This window comes from Rousettus aegyptiacus, unplaced genomic scaffold (assembly GCF_014176215.1).
Source record: "Rousettus aegyptiacus isolate mRouAeg1 unplaced genomic scaffold, mRouAeg1.p scaffold_m13_p_4, whole genome shotgun sequence".
NCBI classification, from domain to species: Eukaryota; Metazoa; Chordata; class Mammalia; order Chiroptera; family Pteropodidae; genus Rousettus; species Rousettus aegyptiacus.
The window spans coordinates 1,785,204-1,802,088 of record NW_023416307.1 but is presented as its reverse complement, the minus strand read 5'-3'; the positions used below and the strand labels follow the sequence as shown (position 1 = coordinate 1,802,088).

At 55.1% G+C, this 16,885-nt stretch overlaps 1 protein-coding gene across 1 annotated transcript in view; it reads left to right on the top strand.

Annotated features, from left to right (window-relative positions):
* IGSF5 (immunoglobulin superfamily member 5) overlaps positions 1–6,461 on the top strand; it is a 34,973-nt gene extending 28,512 nt beyond the window's left edge. Inside the window, exons 7-9 of the mRNA XM_016121760.2 lie at positions 332–432; positions 1,705–1,778; positions 5,650–6,461. Of these exons, the coding sequence (XP_015977246.2) occupies positions 332–432; positions 1,705–1,778; positions 5,650–5,745 (271 nt within the window). The 3' untranslated portion in view covers positions 5,746–6,461. The remainder of the gene's footprint in view (positions 1–331; positions 433–1,704; positions 1,779–5,649) is intronic.
* The last annotated feature ends 10,424 nt before the right edge of the window (positions 6,462–16,885 follow it).

Genomic DNA, 16,885 nt, shown 5'->3' with positions numbered 1-16,885 from the left:
GGTTGGAGCTTGTCAACCCTGCTTTATTTGGTTGCTGGTTTCTGCGGGTTTAGAACGGACCGTGAGTGGACTCCATGGGTCGCTTGCGATCAAGTTCCATCTCTCCCCGTAATGGGAGTGAGTGTGCACACAGGCCGTCCACACAGCTATGCGGGTGGCTGTGAGCGTCTGTCTGGATGCTCACCACCGCCTCCCCCCACCCACTCCTAGGGACCAGCAAGCAAGCTGTGGCCCGTGGCAAGTTCAAGGTGTGAGAACACTCTGGGAGGTGTGAAAGCGCTAAACATTTGTTGTTGATTAACACTTGGCTTTTAAAATGGTCTAATTCTAGGAAATCTGCAAACGCGGGGACAAACAAGGAAGCTTTCGAGACAAAGTTAAGAAACGGATTCGAAAACTATGGATACGTTTCAGATGAGCCAAGGACCACAGGTGAGTGGACAGGTGGGACGGTAGAAAGACCCCGAGAGCCGAATTTTGAGGGGAAGGCCTGGCTAGCCAGACGCCAGCTTCACAAGGCAGATCACGTAGCCAATGGTGATCATTCTTTTTTTTCGGGTGATTTTTGGAAGAATGAGAAATTCCAGAACTAGAAATATTCTAGGATTAGATTAGCAGTAAAAGTTCACCTATTTACTTTCAAATAAAGTTATGTGGAGATTTAAGTGTTTTTAAAAATAATTTTTTTTCTGCTTTCTCCTTTGAAGCCTTTTGCCTTAAAGCGTGTGAGGAGGCATTTTACTAGAGCGAGGGTAATGTCCCCAGAACTTCTACTAGATTCAAGAAAAACTGAAAAACTCAGTAAGAAATTGGTTCCTATTCACCCTCACAGGGTGCAAGAGAGAATATTCAAAGACCAGACCTAATTTTGAAAAGTCTTTGCGTGGCATCTAAATGTCTTACCTTGAGCGTTTATAGCCCTAATAGGGGGGCTTCTCCGAAGGCATGATCACCAGGGAGTGGCAGGGGGCAGGGTCTGGACCAGGAGCCTCCTGCGAGGCAGTCAGACCAGAGAGAAAGGCCGAACAAACTACTCCTTAGCGGCTGGGCAGAGAGATCTTCCCTAACAAGTTGCCTGGCAAAACGCATTCCATAGAAAGATTTTCAGTTAATCAATTCTTGCTGAGAAGGGTGAAAAACATTTTATTCACCGCTAACTTAGAGCCTCGTTCTCAGCAGCCCCATGCTTTGCATTCCGACATGCCTGCCGCCTGGGGACGTTGCAAATTGCGAGCTTCAGGTTTTCAAGAATTTCACAAAGCATTGACTGTGTCCTTTGCTAATCTGATCTCGTGAGCGAATATGTATTCATTAGTATTTTGAGCAAGGAGTCAAGTAGCTTGACCAGAGTTACGGCCCAGGCGAGGTCTCTCTGGTGCCTTTTTTCCCCTCCTCGCTCTGTGTTTATTTCCTTGATCGGCCATTAGAGCTGTGGAGTCATCTTGTCTCTAAATGAGACTAACATGTTGAGAAAGGAATCGACTCTGAGTTGATTCGCCATGTTTTTATTTCGTTAGACAACTAAAGTTCTAGAAGTATGTAACCGTGATGGAACTTAAAAAAAAAAACCCCATCGATGGTTCAGGGTTATTTTGTGCCGGGGTCCTCCCAAAGGGTAAATGTATTTCTTTATAAACCAGAATTCTTAGGTGAGGCAGCTTGGCTTTTGTCACATGCCACTCTAACGTCCTTCTTCTGTTGCAGAGATTGGCTCTCCCCCTCCGCGGTCCTACGAAGCCCCGGTCCCTGAGCAGCATGGCACTAGTCAACCTCGTCAGGTGACTTAGGCCTTTCCCCTCTTTCTGGACTTTTCTTTGCTGTTTAAAAACCTTGGCCTTGGGGTAGGCGATTATAAAAGGTGCTCGTTTTAGGAACATGCTGGAAGTTCGTGGCTTTTGTTTACCTCCATGTCTGCTGGTCAGCCCAGAGGGAGCATGGCCCGCACGAGCAATATCCCTTGCCCTTTGTAGTGGGTTTTGGAGGAAGAGGTTTAAGGGGGGCCTGTCGATCTCGAGGCGTCTGTGGGTATGGCATGGAGATGTGGGGTGTGCGGGTGGCTGCGTGGGCCTGGAGCCCCCCGGGAGAGGCGCAAGGTTTGGTACTGCTGCTGGTTAGCCTGCTTCTGATGGCCGCCGTCCTTCCAAAGGGCGTTACCTTAAAAGTCACTTAGGAACCACGAGGGCATGATATGTTCATTTTTTTTTTTTGTCACGGAGTCAGCGTTGCTTGTCACAAACGAATGGAGTTTATATGCAAAAACACGATTCTTTATATCCCAAATGATATTGAGCAAATTGTATGTAACCAGCACCACTTCCTGATCTGTACAAATGCAACTTTAAATGAGAAGGACTTTATATTTTTTTATTTGTTTATTTTTGTTTTTTTTTTTTTTTGCGATTTTGCAATGGGGTCCCCAGTAAGACGGGAGGTTCTCCCCTTAGCTTTTAGAAAAGCTAGATGCACAGAGCGGGTTTCTGTATCAGATGGTCTTGGCTTCGTTCTGCCAAGGCGTCGCTGTCATCCTGAGGTCCTGCCCTGGAGGGGCCCCCACCCCCATCACACTCACCTGAGTGTCCAGGTAGCCCAGGCTGTACTGTTCCTCCCGGTGGTCGGGATTGGCTCAGCGCACACCTCTTGCGTAGCCAGGTGGGAAGATGTGTGAGGGGTCTGAGGCACAAAGGCAGGGGGCCCACGTGACGAGCCGAGAGGTCCTGGCACGAGCTCCAGCTGCGTCCTCAGGCTGGTATTGGGACTGCGGGGCGGTAAACGCCTCCCGCCGAGGCCGCTCTCTGCGCAGGCCTCTTCCGATGCGTCGACTCTGGGCTGGGAGCACAGCTCACGGAGATGCACCGGGGTCCCTTTGGAAGGGCCTTGATGGACAGGTGGCTGGGGAACGGAGTCATCACCTGGCCGTGCATGTTGCCTGTCCCCACCCCCCACCCATGACTGGACCCGGGTGGGGGTCTCGGGCTGGCGAAGGGGCTCTTTCCCTCTCAGCGCCAAGCATGGCCACCAAAGGACACATTTAACGCTAACCATTACGCCCGTGGCTTGTCCGTGGCCACCTGCTTCTGTGGCTCGTCTTTCCACTGCACAAGCCAAGCGCTCAGGTCTCGGGTGGGGGGGGGGTGGGCAGGGGGCAGATCCGGAAGAGGGTCAGGCCAGGTAAATCCCCTTGAAAAATAAATGAGGAGGGAGGGGAACTCGAGACGCGTTTGGATACAGGAATGGAGACTGATGCTCACGAGCTCCGAGCAGCCGCTGCGTAAGCGCGAGGTGCTGTTTCGAGAACACACAGGGAGAGAAATTTAAGACGTTCCTGCTACTTAAACCTCTAACCAGCTAAATAATCTGTTGGTGGAAAAAGAGCAGTAGCCGTGGGGGCTCTGGGCCCCGGGGCCGCGAGCACCCGTCCACGTCTGTGCGTCTCGAGCGCTTGTGCGTCTCGGCCCGGAGCGCGAGGGACGAACAGGCCGCGCGGGAGGTGAACTGTTTTGCCCGGCTGGACAGCGACAGGGTTTTCAGATGGCTGGAGTTTTCTATGTACAGCGGGGACTCAGGACAAGCACAGCCCTGAAGAGGTCCGTCTGTGATCGCTAACCAGAGGGCGACTTTGCAACTACGGGCCAGGCGGTGGCTGCGGGTCGCCCGTCTGGACCGTGGGCTGCGCTTCCCGCGAAGCGCTCACGGAAAAGATGGATGGAATGGACGTAGAGGGACGGTCAGGCCTCGGAGTGCGGGGGCTCCCTTTGGGGCCCTTGGCCCAAGGAGGGTGTAGTCCTGCACGCGGTCAATGACCACTCAAGAGCCTCCAGGTGGCCAAGCCACAGCCTGTAGGAGCAGGTCGGGCGGCCCTTAGCCTGGAGGAGCCTTGTAGACCTTCCCAAGGCCAGGCCTTCGGCCCCGGTCTATATGGCCGCCGTCTTGCTGTGCAGGCCGATGGGGACCTCTCAGGGTGCGCTTGGCCGCAGTCCAGGGACGGTGCCGTCCGCGCTTGGTCCTCCCTCACCCTCTCTCCGTTCTGCTCCCTCAAGTGTCCCGACAGCTTTCGGAGCCCCTCCCCCCCGTCCTTTCACCCCGGCATGCTCCCGGGGGACTCCCCTTTGCTGCTCGGCCGCCTGTGCTGCTGCCATGGGGGCTTCCATGTGCACGCACTCATGGGCCCAGAGAGGCGCCGAGCGTGGCGCCCACCCGAGAAGCTGGTGCGTTAGAGGTCGGGGTTGTTGACTGCAGATTGCACTGTTTTGCAGAAAATCTGTATTAGGACTGGGTTCTGAAAATCCCGCGGATTAAACCGAGATCAAGCCGCGGGTCAGCAAAAACACCGCCCAGTCCTGGCCCCGGGGAGCTGGCTGGGCGCGACGCACGTCCTGTCCGCGGAGACAAGGCGCGTGCGGCAGCCGCGGAAGCTGCTAAGCACAAGCCGGTCATGACAGATGTCATTGGACTAGGGTAGACGAATGCGCGACATAAAGTAACGTCGGATTGTGGGTCATTGAGGAGACGTAAGTCCTTCCCTGTCGATGTGTGGCCTTGGGCACTTGGGTCTCTTTAAGGTCTCCTGCTCAGATACGATCTCAGGAGGGGTCAGCTAGGGGGTTTGCAAACGCTTTGCATCTCGCATCTTGCATCTCGACGACTCTTTAAAGCAGACACCCCCCTTTCTCCTCCCTTCCTACAGGCCTTGGTTCACTGTCCCCCTTTGTTCTGGTTGTTTTAGGCAGCTCTGTCTCTTTCTGTCCCGAGTCAGTCAGTTTTGGGGGGAATGAGCGTATGAACAACTCAAAACCTGCACCCAGCCTCCCCCATTAGCCACGCCCCTGTCGAGACCGACATAAATAAGCTCTTGATAAATTTAGAAAACAGCAGTGCGTTTGGGCAGCTCGGCCGTGGGAACGGACGGCAGGCAATGCCCGCCGAACGGCAGGCGCGGGCTCGGCAGACGCGGGTCCTCGCCGCCCGTCGCTGGGGGCCGCCCTCCGGCGGTCCGGGTCCGAGGCGTCGGGAGCCAGGGAGCTAAACACAGGACCCAGAGCGATGCCCTTCCTCTGCCGGGCCAAGCGTCTGCGCTGCCTAGCTGGCGCTGTCGAAGACGTCATGTGCCGTCGCGGTGCCTTGGCGTGTGAGCCGGCGTGCGTGGGACCGGCAGGGGAGCACGTCCCACGCGCAGGGCAATGCGCGAAGCCGGGCCTCGGCCCCTCCGGAGGCGAAAGCGGGTTGTTCGCGGTCACACTTTGGCACGAGCGTGGCTGAGAATGCACCCGCCGCCCGAGGGGAGGGGCGGAATCGGTTCTTCCGTTTTACCCCTCTCCTTGAGAAGGAGCGTGCGTTGCCGAGGGTTAGAAATATTTTATGTTGTCATAAAAAAGCTAGGATGTCCGTAGGAAAACGGAAGGACAAAACAGCGCATCCGCGCAGGAATTTGCCTTCGGAGAAGTGTTGGTTCTTCGAGGCGGATCGCTCTTGAGGTCCTGACCTCGGGGAGCGTCCGGAGCGGGTGTCACTGGGGGTCTCTAACCACAGGAAGTGTGTCGACACTTTCGTTCCTCTCGGCATCTCCTTCGCTCTCCTCTGGCGAGTGGGGCTTTCTCCTCAGGTGGACAGTGGCCTCAGCCGATTCAATCAACTGTTTCCCTTTGTCGCCAGGGCCCTCGTGACGGCCAGCCGGGCCCAGCGAGCCAGCCCCAGCTGCCCCTTCACACGGTCGGCCCCAGGAAGGTCAAGAACGAGACGTTAGTATAGCGACGGCGTCCCTCGGGTTCGACGCTGCGCTTGGCTGGTGGCTTGCGCGAGGACGAGGTCAGCATTTCTCTCTGTCACCCCGAAGCTGGACCCCAGCTCTGTCACCGTTACCGGGAAGGAGCGACGTTGGAACCATCCGAATGGACGTTCTGTGGTGAGAGCAGGAATCGATTTTCCCAGCTTTCGAAGGAGAATGGAACTTTTATCGTGTTTCAATATTCGAATGAATTTCATAAAATTGCTAAGTGTAAGCTGCAGCTCTATCATGATAATTTCTCTCATCGCTGAACACTCCTGCTTGCTAATCTAATAAACGCTAGATGACTTTTTAAATGTTTTATTATCTTAAATCATATGAAGATTATATTTATGTGTGTTTAATATATGGACAATATTGCATATTAACAGTGAAAAAACAGGATAAAAATTAGGATCCACCAGACATCTAAAATCGCCTGGAAAATCAGAACTCGCAGGTTAAAAATGAGATTACATTCTAAAGCCGATGTACACCTGGCGAAATATCTCATTATCGGATTTCACATGAAGACGTTCATTTCTGTGTGCTCCCTTATTGGGCTTGCTGTCATGTCCTCGGGTGACTTAGCTGTGGATTATGCTTCGTACGGAACGTACCTCACACACCACAAACACTGTGAAAAACCTGGAAACAGGTAATGTGTTCTTTAATAAACAAAAGAGAAAACACCAAAAAACTCGTATTGCCTTCCTCACTCTTTGAATCGCAGTGTTCAGGAATTAAGCATTTTCTTTGTTTTTCTTTTTAATTGAAAAAAATTCTTTGATACCATCAAACAGCGATTCGGTATTATAATTTTCCGCACTGTCTTGTTAGTTTCTCCTGCTAGTGTTTTGGTTTAAGAGCCGGTCAGTGTTGATATGCCGCACTCGATTGATTACTGTATCTCTTACGTCTCTTCTATTTACTATCATTGTTATTTTTCAATTATAGTTGACAAGTCACGCAGAAAGACAAGAAGGTCCACGAGACCTTTGGGCAGAGCTGTTCAATGAGCGAACTTCACAGTCTTACCTCACTGTCCTTCAGATCCCGGGACAAGACAAACATCGTGTCTTTTATGCCTTTCCTAACCTTTACCGAGTCTGACATTCTGGAGGCATTTAGTAAATGTTCGTATCGAACGGGTCAATATTGAGAAAGGCAGTATATTGAATGACGAAGAATATTTGCCCTGTGCTGGCTAGGAGAATCACATTCCTGTGGTTGTTTTAGGAGTTGGGGTAGGCCTGGCGTGTAGAATGTAATGGAACTTTAAGTTTCGAGCTCAGGAAAACAATGGCAAAATGATTTTCACAGAAGTTTCTCCGACTTAGTATGTGCTTGTTGAATCAGTCTCAGGATGTGTTTTCGTTGCCTGGAATGTGGGAAGTTTTTCTGCGTCGCTCACGAGCAGGGTTTATGGTGGCTGACCGCGGGAGCGAGTTTCCTCAAAGCGACCCCGGCCAGCCTTTATTTCGCAAGGGGTCGATAAGTTCTACGAACGTGACTGTCCAGAGCCACACCGTCCAATCCCATAGCCACACGTGGCATTTATGTTTAAACTATTTGAATAAAATGTAAGATTCACTTCCTCAGTGACGTTAGCCGTGTGTCTGGTGTTCATAGCCACACTGGCTATTGGCCCCCGTGTCGGGCGGTGCGGGTTACGGTTTCGTGGCCGCAGACAGTTCATTTGGACAGTGCTGCCCTAGAGCTGACTCCTTGAAGATGACCTTGACGTGTCCAGCTGGGATGGGCTCTTTCCTGCAAACGCACAACCCGCGTTTTCTCCCAGTGCTATGTCTGCGTATTCGGCAGTTTCTATTTCAGAATCCTGCAAACCCCAAGGCAGCTCTCAACTGAAAGCGGTGTTTTCTGGTGTGGTGAATTCATCTGCCACCTCTGCGGTGCAGAGAGCTGACGCGGGCCCAGGGGGACAGACGAGAAGAGTCAACCCCAGAAATGTCGTGGCCGGGGGCGGGGGTGGTGGCTTCTCAGAGAGATAGATAGCCATGGCTCTCTGTTGGTGGCTGGCTGAAGAGGGTGCAGAGTTACTGAAATAACATCTCTCATGGCCTCGTGTCATAAAATCCTAAGTAGGGAGACTACACCTGCCCGCCCATCCAGGCTCTCGGCCCTGGTGACTCTGTCAGATTCCAAGCCTGCCCCATGAGGTCGGGGTCTTCCTTGGCTGGCCCGGAGCAGGACTGGAGTGGTGAGGCTGACCCATCGGAGGTCATTGGAGGGCCTGGCGCAAGTGCTCCCTTTGCTCTGTGTGGCCCCGACCTTGGAGAACTGTTAGGGGCATGCGAGTCGGGTTGCCAGTCCCTCGGAGTTGGTGGCCCGACGGCTGAAAAGATGCTGCGGAGCATACAGGAAGAGGCTGTGTCGATACGTGAAATCCGCCCCGGAGGTGCTCACAGCGTCGTTGGGGAAGGACATGCCATCCCGTGGGACAGCTGAGGTCGAGACAAGTTCAGACATGAGAGAAATAGGTGAGAGGCAGGACGGCAAGGAGGGGTTCGGGGCGCAGGGGGAGTAGACAGGACAGGCTCGAGAGGCGGCTCCTCCTGAATGGGGAGGGTCCCTGGCAGCTGCTCGGCCTCGGGTGGAGGTACACGGCCGAGCCATGGAAACCTGGCAGGCAGGGAGGCGGAGTGGCAAAGACTCTGCCCTCTCCGTCCATCCCCCACTCTCCTGCTCATGCTTTTTGTTCACCAACCCCAGCCCACGCGGCAGTCCAGGGAGCCCCCTGACGGCGTCCACGCGGGATGCAGGGGGCGGAACCCGGAAGGTGCCCGGCCGGGAGCATCCAGAAAGCAGACACCACGGAGCGGAGAACGCTTGTGCCATGTCACGGGGGGAGGTGTTTTGCCCAGACGTTTTGTCTCTTCTTCTCCTTGAGGACGAGTTCGTTTACCCAGGATGCCGGGTAGAGAAAAGGAGTCTGGCTTTGACCTTGAGAAGGTCACAGCTTCGATGACACTTTAGTGGAACAAAAGGACTAGATGGTGGACCCCGAAAATCCCTTCTGGCACTTTCCTTTGTGCACGCGCACACACACACACACACACGCACGCACACACACGCGCGCGCGCACACACACACATGCACGCACACACACACACGCCTGCCGGTCCCCGTCCCCCATGACCCTGCTGTCGGGACAGGGCTTCTGCCCTCTGGGGTGCGCAAGCGTCCGTGGTCCTTGTGGCGTTGGGAGCCGCGCCCCCAGCAGATGGGATTTAATTTGCACCCAGCATAGGCCGTGAACCATCCACGGGCTTGGGCCTTGGGGAGACGTGCTCCCCACCGGCGTGAAGCGGGCGCTCCGACCTCGCGGCCTGGGCCTGGTAGCCGGCCGGGTCCTGAGCGGGAAGCGACCCAGCCCCACCATTGTCTTCCCGCTTTTGTTGGGCGCGTCCTGTTATTTCTAATAACGCAACGAGAATCTGAACGTTCGGGCTGGAAGAAAGTTTATGAGAATAATCGCCCAGCCGGTGCCTTCAGACTGAGAAAACCATGCCTGGTCCTGTGACGATGCTGGCTTGACGAAGCAGACAACTTAGACTATTCCAGTAAAGTCGGAGAGAAGGGGGAGGATGTGGCACAGAATGTAAGACTGTATCGATTACATATTTTTTTTTCAGAAAACTTAAAAATGTATGATATTTCATAGAGTAACTTAATTTGGGAATAATCGGTAATATTATGCTTCAATTTCATGGCTAATAAAGTCTGAGACAGTTCAAAGAATAGCAAATTATCGCCTAAATCAAAAACTAATTTAAAGAATTACTGTTGATTAGCTTTTTTTTTTCCCTCAAAAAGTGCAAATTGGACTGAATTAGGTGACATGTGTCACGGCAGTAGCAGATGATGGAAGAACGAGCCCAGGCCTCCCGCCTCCTCACGGCTGTGTGATGCGTGTGCATGTGCATGCGTGTGCATGGGTGTGCGTGCGTGCGTGCATGTGTGCGTGAGTGCGTGTGTGCATGTGCGTGCGTGCATGTGTGCGCACGTGTGCATGTGCGTGTGTGTGCATTGGTGTGCATGTGTGCATGGGCGTGCGTGTGCTTGGGTATGTGCACGCGTGTGCATGTGTTCGTGTGTGCGTGTGTGCATGTGTGTGCACGTGTGCATGTGCGTGTGTGCGTGTGTGAGTGCACATGTGTGCGTGTGCGTGCGTGTGCATGGGTGTGCATGTGTGCGTGAGTGCGTCTGTGCATGTGTGCCTGTGCGTGCGTGCACGTGTGTACATGTGTGTGTGCATGTGCATGGGTGCGCGTGTGCATGTGTTTGTGCGTGCGTGTGCGCGTGTATCTGCGTGTGTGAGTTGTGTGCATAAAGAACAGGGTGGAGAGAGACGTTTGTTTTGTGTCTATGACGTGGGTCAGCGACCTGCAACCCCGGAAACCAATCGAGCCTGCTGCTTGTTTTCATGTGGCCCATGAATTAAAAATGGGTTTGACCTTTTTTAAGTGGTTGGGGAAAAAATCAAAAGAAGACTATTCCATGATGTGAAAATTACATGAAATCCAAATATCAGTGTCCACAAGTCAGGTGTTATTGGAACCCGGCCAATAGTCATTTACATTTTGCCTTTGGCTACTTTTGTGCACAGTGACAGAGTTGAGGGTTGTGACAGAGACCCCTCCCTCCCTCCCTCCTTCCCCTTTCACGCACGTACCAGAAAACACACACATATAGAAAAATGACCCAAACAAAACCCCCAAGCCCCGAAATCCATGATAGAAATTCATGCCTAACCTCTAAAATATTTTAATACAGATATTTCCCCAAAGTCTGTTTTTACATATCTTAATACAACAAGGGGTGTGATTTAAATTATTGCTGTAACATGGCTTTTATGAGTTTGAAAAGTCAAGAGGAAATCCTCAATAAAAGATTTTTCTGGTACATGAATCAGCAAATCCTACCAGTGAAAGTTACATAAAAACCCGCCGTGAATAGCTCAGGAGAGGTGCGCCATCGCGGATGACCCGACGTAGACCCGTGATGCATTCTGGGATCAGCGTCTCTGGGACCACAGAGGCACCACGGTGATGGACGGCCACATTTCCTTCAAAACTTTTATTTTGTTCTCTTCCATCAAAGCTTAAGAATCAGTCAATACTTATTGATTTTCCAAAACTTTTAGAACACAAAGATACGCTCCACACAGAACTGTCGAGTTATTGGACTTGTCCAAGTGTCGTTTTAAATTTGAAGGCTCTTCGCAGTGATCTCCCAGTGGACTTGCATGTGGGTTTTCACGTGAGCTAATACCATCTGAAAGAGAGAAACATCTTTGCTTCTCAGGTCTGTCTGCTTTCTATTCCTTAAAGACTGGCTACGTTACAGCCAGTGCGCAGGTCATGACTTTTTGAGGAAGTAAAGCAATTTCCAGATGATCCAAAATTATCAGTTAACATTAAAATTGGCTCATAAATTCAGTTACCTCCCAACGCCCTGGCGACACGAGACTCGATGGGGGCAGGGGGTTATTTCCAGCCTCCTTGCCTGCAGAAGCCAAGCCGGTGATTCCAGGAGGCAGAGCCACAGGGCAGGAGAGTGAGGCCTGAGGAGGCAAAGCCCCCTGCTGGCGTGGGGATTATCCGTACCCTGTAGAGAGCCGGCAGGCTGGCTGCTGTGCGGACCGGGGCTCAACACTGGGGCGGAGGGGGGGGGCCTGTGAGGAGTATGGGAGGCCCCCAGAAGGCCACCTGGAGGACAGGAGGCGGCAGTGCCGGCTCACCTGCCCCGTTCCCACCTGCCGGTGACATTAACCTCCCCCTCCTCTCCCTCCCCACTACTGACAAGACCCCGTAGCAGACAGGGAGGGACCCACGGTGGCTGTCTCAGGTGGGGTGCGGCAGGCCGCCCTGAGTCTGCGCTCACCCCAAACCCTCGCCACGTCCGTGGACAGCGGATAGAGGAGGGGGGGACCAGGCGCATGGGATGGGTGCGCTTGCTCTAGGGAGGTTCACCTCGGTTCCCTTTTCCTATTTGACCCCGCGATCCAACAAGCAAAGATCGGGGCGGGCGGAGGAGAAGAGGAGGACTTGAAAGTCTCGCAGGTGATCGATACGGCTCTGGTGCCAAGGGCCGACGCCTCGGAGTCTGGCCGCCTCATCGGCAAACTGCAGAGGAGCCGGGCAGGCTCCCCCGCCGCTCTTTGACTGTGATAATGATAAGGAAACCGGTGGATGGAGAAGCGGCGTGTGCGCGTGTGCGCGTGTGCGCGGGACGGCGTTCTTTCATTGTCACGGACGTGCAAGGCAAAGAGTAACTAGACCGAAAATTAACGCGTGTGATGCGCTCTACACGCATTCTCTTTTTTCCCCCGAGTGGCCGTTCACAATAAGCAGCCCCTTACGAGGCACGCATCTTTAAATCAAGTTAATTAATCCATTCGTTCGTTTATTTTTATTGTGGCGACATTGGGTCACGAAGCCCAGTAAGCTCTGGGCGGACAGTCCAACAGGAAGGCGGGGGTACATTGCATGGTCCACACTCCCTCTTCGAAGGCGAGTGCGGGCAGGCGCGAGAGCGACCTGGCCCTGCGACACGCCGAACTCAGACCCGCGGCGGGGACAACGCACGGAGCTTCCAGTGCGCCTGGCTCCTTTTTTTTTTTTTGCCATTTGGATAAAAATAACGTCTGCCCGAACGTGGCACTACACAATACAAAGCTGCGACTTACGCCTTCTCGAGAACCAAAACTACAGAACAGGCCGGCAGGGCGAGAGACTAAATCAATGCAGCGTCCTCCGTGCAGACATTTAAACGGACGTTTTAAAAAGTGAGCGCTTAGCCCCGTTAGCCAGTGGAGGGCAGCGAGGCCGGTCGCGAGGTTTCGTGTGTGACTTGGGGGCGCGGGGCTGGGGGCCGTCGCTGTCCCCGTCATGCGGCAGTGAGTTCTTCGGGAGAGATGGCCGTTGAGGACCGCTTACGTTTAGAAAGAGATACCAGTAAGAGGGGGGCTCAAGGGCGGGACCCCGACGACGACTCGGAGGTGGAACCGTGGCCGACAGCGCGTCGAGCGCGTTCCCCAGAGACGGGCACCCATGTCGGGCGACCTAGAAGGCGCCGGGCAAAGGTGGCTCTCCGTGACGTTGCCCGCGCGGTCGGAGAGAGACGGTGTGTGAAGGGGGGTCGGGCAAACGGGGAGGGGCGGCGGGTTGTGAGCTGGTTCGCCATGGGAGGGAGGAAGGGTTCTTAGGGGCGAGACGGCACCGAAAAAGGAAGGCAGGGCGCCGGGGGTCGGGGCGCCGCGGACAGGGGCGCAGCGAGGCATGGGCGTGATGAGGGGCGGGCGGAACCCGGAACCCGGGGGGGGGGGCGCGTCCCCAAGGACCTGGCCTTGGGCTGCGTCTTCCGTCATTCGCAGGCGACGGGGTCCTGGGGATCCTCTGACGGCAGGTTTTTGAATGGCCAGAGCATCTTCAGAGGAGGCCGTCCATGAACGGTCTTCCATCGTGTAACCACGGCGCCGAGTTTCACCTCTCCCCCTCTTGGCGGCAGAAGCTGGTCACTGGTGAGCTGAACGGGGCCTGCCCGGAAGGTGGCCTCCTGGTAAGAGTGGCCTCAGCCCTGTCCCGGTGCACGCCCGGTCCAGGCGGGACGGCCTCCCCCTGGCACGCGCCTCGGCGCAGCGCCTGAGGGGGCGGGGCACACAGGACACAGCGATCCCGGCCGGACCGTCCACCCCAGGGCCTCCCTGCCCGACGGTGTCATCCGAGCTGTTTACCATTTTCTCCTGAAAGACCATCAGAATCGTACGACCACTCCGCGCCTTGGTCTCCACGGGAACTCCACGCCTCGTAGGTGGCCTCGTCCCACCCGTAACGAGACCCGATCCCCCGCCCCTTTCTCAGCACTCAAAACCTTCCACCGTGACCTCCGGAACCCAGTCTGCCATCGGCAGAGTGCCCTGTACCTTCGATGGCTTCTCAGAAAGCTCCCCTCCCTCCTGGAGTGAGGTCCGCTGTCCCCTGAGGGCCCTGCAGCCCTTCGAAGTGGCGGTGGTCTCCTCTCCGGGTCCCCGGGAGCACAGGGCTGGGAGGGGGGCCGGGAGTCCTTTCCGTTTCTCGTAGCCTCTTTCCAACCGTTCCTTCCTGCCGTCCTCACAGATCCTGGCCGTTTGAGGTAACTGCTGTCACACACGTCACTACTCCGTGTCCTCCAGAGAAACAGGAGCGGTCTCCTACAGCAGGATATATTATCTCGTCATATTATAACATAGCCTATATGCAACATCGTATTTATATATATATATCTTGTAATAGGTATGTGTTATATTTACATTTGTACTTAGTAGGAGGAAGTGGCTCACGTGATCATGGGGCGCTGAGCGGTCCTCGGTCTGCAGCTGGCAGGCTGGGGACCCAGGAGGGCCGTTGGGGTGATTCTAGTCTCAGTTCCGAGGCCTGAGCACGAGGAGAGCCAATGCGTGTAAGAACCCACCCAAATCTGAGACTCAGCTGAGACGAAGACCAACGTCCCAGCTCAGAGACAGTGAGGCAGAGAAAGAATCCTTGGTCGGCCTTTTATTCATGCCAGTCGGGCCTTCAACAGATCAGACGAGGCCCACCTACACTGGGGAACACGACCTGCTGTACTCGGTCTGCCGATTCCAACGTCGCCTCAGCCAGGAGCACCTTCGCAGGCACGCCCGGAATGGTGTTTAGTTAAACATCCGGGTGCTCTGTGTCCCGTCGAGTGACACACACAGGAGCCATCACATCACGCTGACTTGTCACGGTCCTCAGCTCATCTTCTGGTCACTTCTTGTTCATGGAAGGTTTGGACACTCAGTTCATGCTTATTATCTGGAGAAACAGAGAGAGAATACTTTTACGCGTCTGCATAGTTGGAGTTCTCGGAGCGAATTTTGTTGAAACTCAGGAACTGAAAGGCGATGATCAGCTAGGGAGGGATTCCCCAGAGAGACTTACCTCCCCAGCCGTGCGCGTTTGCATTTCGAGGTGACGAGGAGCCCAGGGAATGTCCTGCACCCCTGGGTTTCGAGGCTGGAGAGAGGAATCTTCTCCTCCCCTTAGTCACTGATTTGCCTTCCGAAGGGTAAGAACCCAGGATTTTTCCAAGGAGAATTTATTTACACTAGCGAGTGACAAAGATTCTTCGCTTGACCAAACTGAGGTCAGCCTCCTGCACCTTCTCCCAGGACCTTCTGTGCATTTCTTTATAAAATACAGTTTGAGCAAGAACCCGGCTGAGTCAGTTTACCCGGACGCTCTACCTTTGGTAACTGATCGTCATCGATATCCGATTGGGTCTCTCGACCTCCACCATTCCCAGGGGAGGTCTGATCACGTGGCCCGCCTTCGGCAGACATCCGGTGAGCTCAGGTGAGCAGGACTCCCCCCACCCCCGGGTGCTGCCTCTCAGTCGTTGTCCAAGCCCGCACCTCACCTTGCTCCTTGGCTGTAATTCCCACGCTCCCGTGCTGTGTTCACAGCTGGGGTTGATTCTACGCTGAGGCCTGTTTTCCTCCATCGCAGTCGTTCTGATAAGCTCTGTTTTTACCACTTTGACTACCGTCCACCTCCGGAGATAAGTTTTATTTCCCCTTTCCAGAAGGGGAGGAGGGGCCACTCTGCAAGCCACAGCGACTGACATTTTCATCCGCGGAATGCAGAATGCGTACGGTGATATCTAACGTAGCTCCCATTGCGTCACCCCAGAAGCAAGAATTGGGGCGTGGGAGAGGGGGCGCGGTTATTATACGTTAGTAATAATGACCCTCTCCGCGCCCCGGAAGCGCACGTCTGCCTTCCCCGTGGTACAGACGAACGCAGACGCCGGCCGCTCGACATGGTCTCCGCACCGGCGGCGTGGGCGCCGGCCCAGCGCTCGGCCCGCACCGCCAGCCGCGGGCTCCTCACGCCGCTCGCTCGCCAGCTCCTCTCTGCTCCACCCGCCGCCCACTCCTCGGCCGTTTCTTAGGCCGCCAACGTTTTAGTTCCAAACATAACCCTTTCGGATGCCCCGCTCCTGAGCATCGCTTGCTCGAGTCCCTTCGTCCACCCCGGGACCAACAATCGATCGACTCTCCTTTTCCGCTGACCATCATGCCCTCGGGTCAGCTCTTCCTCCTTTTAACTGAGTTTAGAGTTCACGGTTTTTAAATATAATCTCTCCTTCGCAAACACTCCCCGCCTTTGCCCCGCTCGACTTTGCTCGGCGAAACGTCTCCGTGGCTACAGGAGCTTTTCCGGGTGTTCCGCGCCTGCTTCCCAGCGAGCCAACGAGGTGGGGACAATCGCCAACGGTGCTGGCCGGCACTGCTGCCCCGTGGCATGGCCCGGCTGCCCGCGACCTCCTCTGCTCGATGCTTTCTCTCACACTGAGAGATTACTATTTCAGACCTTCTCCCCTCTCCTTAAAACTGCCCGTAGCTTTCCGTATCGGTCAGTTTTTGCTGTGTAACAAGCAAGTACAAAAATCCCTGTGGCCTGCAAGAGTAAGAGTTTGCCGCCATGCCTGCAGGCCTGCGGATCGGCCGGGCCTGCGGATCGGCCGCGTCTCTCACTATTCTGGTCCCGGCCGGGGCCGGGGGCACGTTCTTCTCGCGGCCGTCGCAGCAGCGAGGAGACCAGGCCCGGCCGGGCCGTGTCGTCTCGCTGCTCTGTTCACCTCGCGCATGCCCTCGGCCAAGTCACAAGGCCCGGCCCCCCTCGCCGTGGTGGGAACGTCGGCTCCTCAGGGGAAGATGCGCTGGGGAGGCGGGGGGGAACGTTTGTTCCCAGTCGACGACCTCGTTTCGTTTCACGGAACTAACGAGAACCGCGGTGTGTTTTCCTCACCGATCGCCAGCCCAACGTCAGCGTCCGTCCGACTCGGGCACGGTCCTCTCTGTCGTGACGAGGGGCCCTCTCCCCGCAGTGCGCCCCGGGCCCCGCTCCCCCGGCTGTCCCCGGGGGCCGCCCCGCGCCGTGATTTTCCCACTCTCCGGGGTCAGCCCCATCAGCAAACACGCTGCGTACCTCCCACGCTCCGACACGGTCCTCCCTTGGCTTCTCAGCCCCCTCCAGGCACCAACCCGATTTGCTGTTCTTCGCAGCAAAACTCCTCGGAAAGGATGCTCCGAGT